Here is a 12,377-nt window from a genome sequence, read left to right as displayed (position 1 = left end):
AAGTAAGCTTAGGAGGTTTTCATGCAGGTCCCCACATATGTACCTAGCGTTCAGAGTGGGGAAGGAACCTTGACAGTTCTATTAGGCAAGGAGAGTACAGTTGTTAACATAGGTTATTGCTTAGATGGGAGGAGAGTACTACCTGGGGAAAAAAAAATCTCAATGTCAAGTGGCAGTTTCTCAAATGTATAATGGCCTGGCTTGAGGATCCCACAGAAAAACTTGATGCAGTAGTAGTGGGCAATGTCTCAGCATCCATCATCCCCAGTGACATGCTAAGGCACCCTTTTGCCAGGATATGTCCTAGTTGGAAGTACTTACTGGTGTTACTAACATACCAATTTTTAAGCACATAACAAATGAAACACCCAATGAATTAACAGTTGTAAATTTCTGCTTCCTTTTCCCATGGATAATATGTCCTTGGTTAAAACCCAGCAACAAAGGCAAATCTAAACTGAACTCTGCATATCCCAAGTAAGGTCCTGATTTCTCAGATTCTCTAGCATATCCAGCAGTGGGTTTCTTCCTTTCCCCTTGGGTGTGGAGACTGGACTGGGCAGGGTTAGGAACCTGGGTTTGGCAAGGTTAGAACTACATTTCTGTCTTGACGCTACCCACAATTTGCTGCCTCCCAGTAGAGCAAATAGCAGGAAGCAGCCCTCTGTTTGTAGCAGACCCTTTTTACTTTTTAAAATGGCTTCACAACTGTACCTTTTTATCCCTCCATGTCCAGATATTCAGCCTAACTCTCTTTGCTGAAAAAATACTTTGGGATTTTGACATGGAATTTGACGAGTCAGCCTTCCCTTTCTCTTCCCTTCCCCCGCCACAACTGCTGCAAAGTGGCCAAAAAGAAAAAGGACAAAGTGTGGGTCAGAAAGTGCTCAGCTTCTGCATCTCTCCTGTAGCTTCATGCTAAAGGGGCAGTTGGCATGCTTTACCAGGCTCCCCAGCAGAAGGGGGAGAGCCCAGGCAAGCAGAGGAGAGCACAATTGTCCTAGAATGTTTTGGAGGATTCTCATCCTATCCTAGGCAACGTATGGCCTGGGTCATAAAGGACTACTTGGTCAGGCAGCAGGTTACCCTCTGTTCCCCATAGAGCAGGTCTTGGTGCCTGAAGAGTGAGGAGAAGAAGCAACAGCAGTAGTAACAGAATTGCCTTGAAGGGCTTTTGCCTGTCCTTTAGAGCCATCATCCACAGTGGAGCAAGTAATGGGCTTAGTAAAGTTAGCTTCCCAAACCTTGAAATCGGGCTCTGGCTCCTCGGCAGCATTGTGGGAAATTTGCTGAGGAACTGGTGACCTGGCTGCTCCACAGCTGTTTGTTGGCTGCCACAGGTTGGTGGGATGCCCTGGAGATGGGAGCCCTTGCTTCCAGGATCTCCAGCAGCTTGTGTGGTGTGTTGCCATGAAACCAGAGTTCCCAGGGAACATATTTTGTTTTGGAAACATCAAAACATTCACTTAGAGGGGACATTTTGCTGTTCCTGTAATGAAATATATTACAGAAATTAATTTCCTAATTTTTTTTTCAGTTTTTGGCCTTTTTGGTGGACATTTGGTTTTCCCCAAAACCTTAGATTTTTTTTCAGAGGTGAAATTCACTTTCCTGCCCAGTCTGCTGCTTATTCACCATCTCACTCTTTGAAAACAGTTCTGGCCTTGCTCTCCCATGTCAGTGTTGCCTAAACTGAAATCAGTTGTTGCTCTCTTTAACATTTGGACATGAGATATGTTTGTCATGCATTTCTCTTCAACACATGCATGTTCTTCTTATTGAGCTCTGCGATATATTTGCTGGTTGGGCTTCCAAAATGTGACATTAAGCCTACAAGGGAGTTTAGAGTTTTTGCTCATGATTTCTCTTTTCTCATGAGATTAGGTCAATTGGCACACATTGCCAATTTGTAATCCCACAATCTGACACATAAATACCTGGCAATGCTGGCTACAAAAGTGCCATGCAAATGCCTGTTCTCACTTTCTGGTGACATTGTAGATAAGAAGAGGGCAGCATTATCTCCTGTAAATGTAAACAAACTTGTTTTCCTTAGCAATTGAGTGAACAAGAAATAGGACTGAGTGGACTTGTAGGCTCTGACGTTTTACATTGTTTTTGAATGCAGTTATGTAACAAAAGTCTACATTTGTAAGTTTCATTTTCACAACACAGAGATTGCACCACGGTACTTGTATGAGGTGAATTGAAAAATACTATTTCTTTTGTTTCTTTCACAGTGCAAATATTTGTAATCAAGAATAAAATACACTTTGATTTGAATTACAATACAGAATACAAGTGTGTGTGTGTGTGTGTGTGTGTGTGTGTGTGTATATATATAATGTATAAACATGGAAAATATTTAATAATTTCAATTGGGATTCTATTGTTTAACAGTGTGATTAATCACAATTTTTTTGAGTTAATCGCATGAGTTAACTGCGATTAATCGACAGCCCTATTAGAATGAAAATGCCATTTCAGCCATAATTTGGTCACAGTAATGATGCTAATGTGGGGACATTCATTGTGACTCCTAAAATCAAATGATTTTTTGTTCAGGTATATACTATTTGGTATCAACTACAATTTTTGTTTAAAATAAACAAATTTGGCAAACTTTGCAGTAATGCAAACTAAACATTAAATTTAGCAGATTTCATTGTTAGACAATCACAAGAAGTTAATGTAAAAACATGACTCCATTATTTGTATGTGTAACTGTCAATTTTTGGTTTGTAGGATCTAATCAATATAATGCTCTTAATGTACCATTACACAATAGAAGATGTCAGGTAAGTAATAACCTTACATGGTTTAACCTGTAAAAGTCCATTGGTGTTTTTTTGTTTGTTTTTTTTTTAAACATAAATGTAATATGAATGAAGACACAAATGTACGCCTATTGAGCCTAACACTGAGCAATAAGCCAGCAGGCTATTTCAGCTGCACTGCTTTTATTATTACACTTCAGTGCAATTCCCTCCTGAAATCCTCTTCATTTTACAAAAGCACAGGTCATTCAAGTTCCACTGCTGTGCTCTCAGCAGGCCCAGTGGAGGAGTGCTATGTTGCCCAGAGGCCCCATCCTCATGTATCATAAAGTTCTGGATCAGAGCAAGTCCACTTGCAGTTGACTGGTGGTTATACTGCTCTTGTTTTTGGGTGGTGCTTTTGTTGAGGATGTGGGTTGATGCTGCTTCCATGGCTCTTCTAGGGTCATGGAAGGGAAGAGGAACCACTGGACTGCAGCATGCAGGGATTCCTTTAGAAAGATTGCTATGATTGCCCTCTGCTCTTCAGGAGCATCTCTGAAGAGAATGGGCTCACTCACTGTCTCTGTGGCTATAGCCAAGCTGGGAGTGAATAGATGGCTGTCACTGGCCTGTTTTGTGATGGAGATAGTCTAGCGCCAGCAATTGCTGAGTGGTAGGGCCTGGCTGAACTTGAAGTGGCCTGTGGGAATATGGTGTAAGTCAATCTCTGACCCTGCCTCTGGTACAGAAGCAGATCCATATTGGTTGGTCACTAATCTAGTCTTGAAAATCTGTTTTCAGGGCAGATTTTTGCACCTGTAGTTTTACTGCATTAATGAGGTTCTGCTGTAATTGCACTGGTTGAAATACACGGGGGACACCAAAATAGGAGGAGGAGAGTTTGAGGTAGGTTAGGGAAATAGACAATAAAAAGAAATGTATGAGGTACTATATTTGGGGAGACTCAACAAACAGTGAAATTTTATAACCTAGATTTTGTCTAGACAGGACAGAATAAGAAAAAAAAAAAAAATTACCAACCAGGTAATGAGTTCTGAAGGTAGGGTCACAGGACACATCTACAGCAAAGCACCACCAGGAAACTAGGTTACATGAAAAGGAATATACTGTCTTAAGTTAAAGACTTTCTAAAGCTATTCTTGAGATATTGTGTGCAATTTTGTAGGGTTTTTTTTAAAGTCTCCATTTAAATAGATTGTATTTGTTGTAACTGAAATATACCAACTGTAACTGTTTGTGTTAAAGCTGAAGTTGCGAGACATTGCTGGTCAGGCTTTAGCTTTCGTTCAGGATCTTGTGGCCGCTCTTCTGAACTTTCATACTTACATGGAACAGAGAGTCCAGATTTTTCCCATTGATTCTGCCACGGATACTATATCACCATTAAATCAGAAGGTAAACTTGATTTTTCAGTTAATATTGTACAGAAACTTGATTACCTTATACATTGGCCTGTTACTGATCGGAGGACATCTCTGATCACTCTCATGGGAAACACCTTATCCTTCCCTTATTGGAGCAGCATTAAGAATTTCTGAAGGAGCAGTCTTTCTTAAGAGGGTCACTGCTGTGACAGGAATCATTTGGGTGCAAGAGAGGGGATGGTTGTAAAGAATCCTATTTTCCCCCTCCCTGTGCCTTTAGTATATGAGCAATACAATACTCAAAACAAGGTTCTGCTAGAAGCATAGAAACCAAACTAAATTAAGTTTATGAAATGAGCCAACCTTCAAATATCTAAGTATTACACTATCTGAGAGCTGTCCTTTCCTTTTACTAGATGCTATAAGAATATTTTGAGAAATGGAGGAACATGAGGATGAGAAGAATGTGAGGACAGAGAAAGGCCTAGTTTAATTGTATACATTTACATCTCAGTAATAGGAAACTAAAAGGGAATAGAATTTAGAAATGTTAGAGGTAGAAGTGTTATGGTTCACATAAGATTAACTTTTGGACTCTGTTCCCAAATTATTCATTGTCTTACTGTCTGATCTTGGGCTACCTGTCTGTTTAACCATCCTTATGTTCTAGAGGGATTATAAAGCTTTGTGTGCATACAGTGCTTTGAGCTATTCTTAGGACTTGTCTACACCTGGCAATTTACATCACTGCAACTTTCTCGCTCGGGTGTGAACTCCCCCCCCCCCCCCCCCCCCCCGAGTACAGCGAGTTTCAGGGCTGTAAAGCACCAGTATAGACAGTGTACCAGTGCTGGGAGCCACACCCCTTGTGGAGGTGGGTGTGTTGTGTTTTGTTTTGTTTTTTTTCGAGAGAGAGACTACACAAGCCTGTGAATTGTGACAATGTGAATTCTTTCTTTCTATGGGACAAAGCTCAGAAAAGAACTTTGTCTACCACACTTTGCTATAATCCAAAGCTGTCACTGCTCTGAGATGTTGGACTTCAGTGCTCTTCAGTGTCTAGAATAGCACTTAAATGGTTGGACAACCCAGTTTACTTTTGACTACTGTAATTGTGGAAGGCTTTTCCGTTCATTAGCCTTCTTATCTAATAGTTTGGATTTCTAATATATTCCAAATTATTTAGCTTGGGTATTTAAGATAAGTTATCAACTTCTCCACTCTCAAGGTCGCTAATTCTGTTGATAGTACTATTAATTAAATAGCTCTGCACTTCGATGTACAAGAATTGTAATTGGTTCTGTGGTAGATTTCAGGAGCAGAACAGAAAATAGATTACAAAGTCACACTTTTAACATCGGATTTACTTGCATTCCTCTATGTACAGTGCAGTGTTAATTTAACTTCCAAAGTGCAGTTATACTCTGAAAAGTGACTGTGTAGTAACAGCACAATCTTACATAGATCTGCTCCCTTTGTATGTTCAGTGCCATATTTACTGACATAAATGACAAATTCTTCCTTTTTTACAAATCCTTACAGCACTGCAGAGGCAACTCAGCTGAGTGTGTAAGCTGTTTATACTTGGTCTTCTACATCCCAAGAATTGTTGACATTCCAGTCACTTACACCTATGCAAACACATTGAAGACCAGGGCACTATACTGGTATCTTTAGGGACCTAGTGCCCCACAGAACCTTTCTTGGTGGTGGTATGACAGCAGATAAGACCCAGCTTGACTCTCAGAGTCCGTGGTGAATTTGCAGAGCTGATGATTGGAAAAGAAACTCATTTTTACTTCTGAATTGAACACATTTGGTTTAAAAATCATTGAAACACAAAATGGCATTTCGCAATGGCCCCTTGTCTAAAATTGCTGTGCAGAGTAGGTCTGCATAATTCAATTTAAGTGAATTTAGTAGTTGCGTAAGTTTCCAGCTGGACAGTTATGAAGCCTGATGTTTTTTTTTAATCCACAGAACAGACATGGCATGGGAAATGGCGATCTAAACTATCTCAAACTGTTCACAGTTGGCACCTCTGGGTACAACTGCAATGCTGTGACCGGGGTTCTAGTGGGGAGCCAGCTGTGGTCACTCAATTAGGGTGAACTGCAAAGAATGGGGCAGACAATCCCAAAAAAAACTGGTGGATATTCCAATAGATTCACCAAACTAGCACAAACAACTTCTTTATTACCTTACTGGTTACTCAGAAGTCCAAACAACACAGTTCCCTTAAAGTGATCCAGCCTCAGGCCTCCATCCACGTACCCATGTTGGATATGATGAAAATTTCTGTGAATCTTATTTCATCATATAAAAGAACATGTGCTACCAATCCCAAAGGATCGGACGCATTACCTCCCAGGTTATGTTTCAGATCTTACCCAAATACATGCTACCGCCAATTCTTATTAACTAAACTAAAATTTATTAAAAAACAATAGAGAGAGAGAACACGGTTAAAAGATCAATATACATACAGACATGAGTTCAATTCATTGAGGTTCAGATTCAAAGCAGAAATGGTGCAAAGAGTCCCTTTTAGAATTCAGTTCATAGGTTATAGTCCAATGTCCAAATCTCATATTCAAGGCTTACCAGTGTAACTGGGACCTCAGTCTTGCAACTCAAACTCTCTTTCCCCCCCTTCCCCCCCAAGTCTAAGCAGATCTGAGATGACAATCGGGACCCAAGGATCTTTTGTACAATTTCATGTCCTCTTTGACAAGTTGGGAGTTCCTCAGGGAACAAAAGGTAATTAGAATGACTTTGAAGGAGGTCCATCAAGGGTACTTAGCTATAGGAATTAACATAAGGCCATTTGCTTGTTCCTCCACCTTTCACAATACCAAGATATCCCATGTTTACAATTCATTTAAATGATAGAATCTTCTTTTGAGCTCTGAATGATCAGAATACAGCATAGACAGGGACTGCTGATTACATTGTCCACCCTACTCATACATATGTAAATACACAAAAACACAAACATCTCCCCACATGTCTTCTGTGGATTATTTTGCAAGATGTTTAACTCTTTCTAGCTATGTGTCACAAATGCAAACTTTTAAATGAATAAAATCCAATTTTTTTTAGTGAAGAGTTGGCCCTTCTTGATAGGGATTCATCTTTGTCAATACTTTTTTGGAAATAGTTATCAGGGAAAGGTGCCTCCCACATGGTACAAACTGATAACTCAAATCACTGCTGCTATTTAATGCTTCAGTTTTTAATAGAAAAGGAGTACTTGTGGCACCATAGAGATTAACACATTTATTTGAGCATAAGCTTTCGTGAGCTACAGCATCATGCATCCGATGAAGTGAGCTGTAGCTCACGAAAGCCTATGCTCAAATAAATTTGTTAGCCTCTAAGGTGCCACAAGTACTCCTTTTTTCTTTTTACGAATACAGACTAACACGGCTGCTACTCAGAAACCTGTCATTATGCAAGTTTCTAATAGAGTCTCTGATCCAGTAGTTTAGGTCCTCTGAGCTTTTTCTGTGACCTGGTCTTATTCTCACCCTTTTGTGGCCTAATTGTTGCAGTACACTCTTATTTCCAGTGCTTCCTCTGTGACTCTCCGACAGTTCAGTATTTTATGTCAAAGCTTCTCCTCCTGAAGCTTTCTTTTATTCTCTATCTGCTTGACAAGTGTGATCTCAGTTTCTTCATTGAGTTGTGCAAAAATGTCCCCCTCTGTACTATGGAGTTCTCATAACATTGGTGTCATGAAGTGGGTTAGCACACTTGTACTGATGTATTTTTCCCCAACTCAAGGTTTTGACTGGCGCTTTCAAGCTATTCCTAAACTTTCAGAGCAGATGTGGACAGTTCTAGGTTCAAGTATTACATTTTTCTTTGTGTATTGGATTGTTGGTTCTATTGGGTCTTTAGCATCAGACCAGATAGCTCCAAGTCCTGACAGTACAACTCGAGAACATTCTGCTTGTTGTACTTTAGCATCCTTAGATTTACCGGTTTCCCTTTGTTTAATCCAGTTTTGTGCATGTCTGACTGTCTAGCAGTATAGACACCACTTTCCTCTTGTTAACATTATACTACATTGCATTACACTTTTTTTTTTTATTTTTCTAGGGTCCTTACAATATATCTGGTAGGGGCTTCTAGATGCTACTGCAATGTAAATAATACCTGTGGGTAAATGAAGCCAAATCCTTTATGGGGGAAATTTAAAAAAAAAAAAAAGTTTGAATTACCATGGCTTCAGTCAGAATTTGTAGAATAAATTGCTTAAAAATTCTGTGTTAAAAATTCACAGTTAAAAGCCAGTGTTGTTCTTATGCATCATCTTGGGTTCATAACCTAATAAGAATGCACTTAAAAGCACTGTTGTTCTAAAGGAGACCTCTTTTGAAGGGGAAGTTGTCATAACACCTTTTTTAAAGGGTTCTTAATGAAGTTTTACTTGTAAGGCAGCTCATTACTTTTCTGAAAGTGAGCTTTAGGGAGATAGAGGTTCTGACTACTGTGCATAGCCATTTAAAAATTCTATTTTCCTTTTCTGAGGGATTTGCTCCAGTATCCCTGACCAGAACTTGCTTCCAGTGTCATTTCCTCCCCAAAATAGTGCAGGGTATGGTGCTTTTCAGAGATGGCTGCCCATCAGTAGGGGTGTATACCTTTTGTGAAGCACTTTGGGATCCTTCACAATGACAAGTGCTATATTAATGTTTAAATATTCATCTGTCAGCTTTGAGCAGTTTGTAATCTTTACTAGCAAGAGCCACTTAAATATCTTTGTATTCAGTTCTCACAGTATCTTCATGAAAATGCATCCTATGTTCGCCCTTTGGAGGAAGGAATGCTTCACTTGTTTGAGAGTATTACAGAAGATACTGTGACTGTGCTGGTAATATTTTTGATCATATTTTTTCCTGATGAAAAATAAACCTTTACTGTGCAAATAGCTCTTAAATCTGGTTATCTTTTCCTTAGGAAACAACTGTGAAATTGAAAGTATTTTCTGAACATTTAACTTCCTACACATGTTTTCTCAGGAAGATTCTTCCTTATCAGTTAAAAAGGTATTTTCCTCTTGAAATCTGTTAAGTGTTCTAGCTTGTATTACCAACCCCAACTCCTCAAAAGTCGTTAGCCCACCCCCAAAACACTATGCAATTGGCTTAAACATTAGATTAAAAAAATATTTTAGGTTGTTCTGTATTTTCTGTTTTTTGAGGCAGTAGGCAGCATTTGGGGCACACTTGCCAGGGTTTTTTCTGCAACCATGAGGCCTAGAAACTTGCATTTGAAAAAAGAGAGCTGAAATTCTCATGGTTGCAGCCGCTGTGAGTTTAAGAAAAATAGCAAATATTGTGAATCATGTGATTAAATCCATGAGATTTGGCAACTGTGGAATCACTTCATGAGGTTGTTTACTGAAATCATTGATTTCCTGGGTCTGCCCCAGGCTTGGATATTTCTCATGCAATACTTAGGGCATCTTTGAATTTGTACCTGTAAAACAAAGCCGCCTGCCCATCCCCTTTGCAGGTTGTCTTCTTTCTCTCCTTATTCCTGAGCAGATCTTATTTCCTGCCTGATTGAGTGGATTGGAAGAGATATGGATTGTGCCTTCAAAATAATACTCAAAACTAGGGTATGGGCTAGGAGGTATAGAAAGGAGGGGATGGTCTTATCCTACCCCCATCCCCTCCCCAAAAACACCCTTGATCATTTTGTGGGATAGGGAAGGGACAGATGGATTATCTTCAGCTTGATAGTTGACATTCCTCTCCCCCTGATAGTTCTGTAATTTGTCTTCCCGAGAATGCATTTTCTCATTGTTTCCTTGTACTCCCACATCTATCTGTATCCATCTGTTGTCTCTTGTTTTATACTTAGATTATAAGATCTTTGGGGCAGGACTGTCTCTATTCTGTTTGTACATTGCCTAGCTCAGTGGGGTCCCGGTCCATGCCTGAGGCTACTAGATGCTAAGATACTATAAATAATAAGTCATTAACAGCAAAGAAAATGAAGTACCAGTATGGTGGGTATTGGAATGGAAGAACCTCTTTTTTCCATTATTCATAGGTTATGACTAATCTAAAATTGTCTAAAGTATTCCTTGTTGATCCATATGCTGGGGAAGATCAACACAGCCCTTGTAAAGGGAAATCATGCCTCATCAGTCGATCAGGATTCTTTGATGGTGTCAAAAAGAATGTGGACAGGAATGATCCAGTTGATATGGTATACTTGGAATTTCAGAAAGCCTTTGATAAGGTCCCATACCAAAGGCTCTTGAGCAAAGTATGCAGTCATGAGATGAGAGGGAAGGTCCTCTCAATTATCGGTGACTCTTAAAACATAAGAAAGAAGGGGTAGAAGTAAATGGTCAGTTTTCACAATGGAGAGAGGTAAATAGCGGGCTTCCCCAAGGAGCTGTACTGGGACCTGTGCTATTCAACATATTCATAAATGATACCTGGAAAAAGGGGTAAACAAAGAGGTGGAAAAATTTGCAGGTGATACAAAATTACTCCAGATAGTTAAGTTCAAAGCTAACTTTGAAGAGTTACAAAAGGATTTGACAAAATGGCAGATGAAATTCAGTGTTGATAAATGCAAAGTAATGCACATTGGAAAACAATCCCAACTATGTGTACAAAATGAGTGGTGGTAACTAATTTAGACGCCATCAAGAAAGAGATCTTGGAATCATTGTGGATATTTCTCAGAAAACATCTGCTCAATATGCAGCAGCAATCAAGGCGCCCCCCCCCCCCCAAAATAAACAAACCAAAAACCTAACAATGTTAGGAACCATTAGGAATGCTATTCTTAATAAGACAGAAAATATAATGACACTAAATAAATCCCTTGTTTTCCCATGCCTTGAATACTGCATGCAGTTCTGGTCATCCCATCACAAAAAAGATATATTAGAATTGGAAACTATCTAGAGAAGGGGAACAAAAATGATTAGAGTATGGAACAGATTCCATATGAAGAGAGATTTAAAAAGACTTGGAATGGTTAGTTTAGAAAACAGACGACTAAGACAGGGATATGATAGAAGTTTATAAAATCATGAATGGTGGGGAGAAAATGAACAGGCAAGTGTTATTTACCTCTTTATGTAACACAAGAACTAGGGGGTAACCCAATGAAATTAATAGGCAGCAGGTTTAAAACAAACACAAGGAAGTACTTTTTCACACAACACACAGTCAACCTGTGGAACTTGTTGCCAGAGGATGTTGTGAAGGCCAAAAGTATAACTGGATTCAAAAAAGAATTAGATAAGTTCATGGAGGATAAATCCATCAATGGTTGTTAGCCAGGGTGGTTAGGGATGCAATCCTGGCTCTGGGTGTCCCTAAACCTCTGACTTCCAGAAGCTGGGACTGGATGAGAGGGGATGGATCACTGAATTGCCCTGTTCTGTTCATTCCGTCTGAAACATGTAGCATTGGCCACTGTTGGAAGACAGGGTACTGGGCTAGACCATTGGTCAGACCCACTAAGGTCCTTTTTATGTTCTTATAGAAAAAGGAGCTGAGAATTTTATCTTTTTCTCGTTGCTTCTCTGACTCAGAATTTAAACAGCAGCAGAAATGTTTATTCTGTTGATTATGAAAATTATGCATTTGTTTGGCAAGATACTCACTATTTTAAAAATTCATATGTTCCTAGTTTGGAAGAAGAGTGTGAATCTTCTCTTTGCACAGCTGCTTTAAGAGCCAGGAATCTGGAGCTCCATAATGATATGAAGAAGATTACTGCAGTCTTTGAGAAGTTACACATATACATTAGTCTTATTGTCTTACCAAGTAAGTGTCCAATCTATTGTAATAGGAAGCATTAGCATCCTTCATGGTTTTGCAAATATGAAACAAAAAAATAGGTCTTCACGGGACATAATAATACACTGGCTAAGCTATAGGTGTTACATGTTAAATGCTGTTTATAGAAAAAAGATGAAATGGGCTATGAGCTTTTGTAGTATAATTATCATTTGTTCCTTTGTCTTCTGTAGGCTTTTTAAGCCAGTATGAGAGCATTCAATCTTCAATTATTAGGTCAGAACCTTCTTTCACTTCCTCATCACCACCAAAACAAACAGCTTCTCCTCTCACAAACAAAATACCTTATAAGCTTGTTTGGACTGTATCTTTCTAACTATAGTAGTATGTAAGTGAAACACAAAAAAAATCACTTAAACATCAGTTTAATGCTGTAAAATAAACATTGAAAT

The 12,377-nt window shown here is 39.1% G+C and overlaps 1 protein-coding gene and 1 long non-coding RNA gene across 7 annotated transcripts in view; both read left to right on the top strand.

Moving 5' to 3' along the window:
- Positions 1-12,377, top strand: part of LOC122459667 — a 1,177,620-nt gene that overhangs the window by 452,200 nt on the left and 713,043 nt on the right. The window lies entirely within an intron of this gene.
- The window catches only part of PPP1R21 (protein phosphatase 1 regulatory subunit 21), a 68,385-nt gene that overhangs the window by 21,604 nt on the left and 34,404 nt on the right, over positions 1-12,377 (top strand). For all 6 annotated transcript variants that reach the window (XR_006280488.1, XM_038396010.2, XM_043512303.1 and 3 more), the window contains 5 exons: positions 2,746-2,798; positions 4,026-4,175; positions 8,922-9,023; positions 9,110-9,198; positions 11,816-11,952. Coding sequence is in view for 5 of the 6 variants with exons in the window: in XM_038396010.2 (XP_038251938.1) it covers positions 2,746-2,798; positions 4,026-4,175; positions 8,922-9,023; positions 9,110-9,198; positions 11,816-11,952 (531 nt within the window). In the remaining variant the exon portion in view is untranslated. The remainder of the gene's footprint in view (positions 1-2,745; positions 2,799-4,025; positions 4,176-8,921; positions 9,024-9,109; positions 9,199-11,815; positions 11,953-12,377) is intronic.

The sequence above is a fragment of the Dermochelys coriacea genome, chromosome 3 (assembly GCF_009764565.3).
Source record: "Dermochelys coriacea isolate rDerCor1 chromosome 3, rDerCor1.pri.v4, whole genome shotgun sequence".
NCBI lineage: Eukaryota > Metazoa > Chordata > Testudines > Dermochelyidae > Dermochelys > Dermochelys coriacea.
Note: the sequence above shows the minus strand (reverse complement) of the source record. Positions and strands in the feature narration are given on the sequence as shown.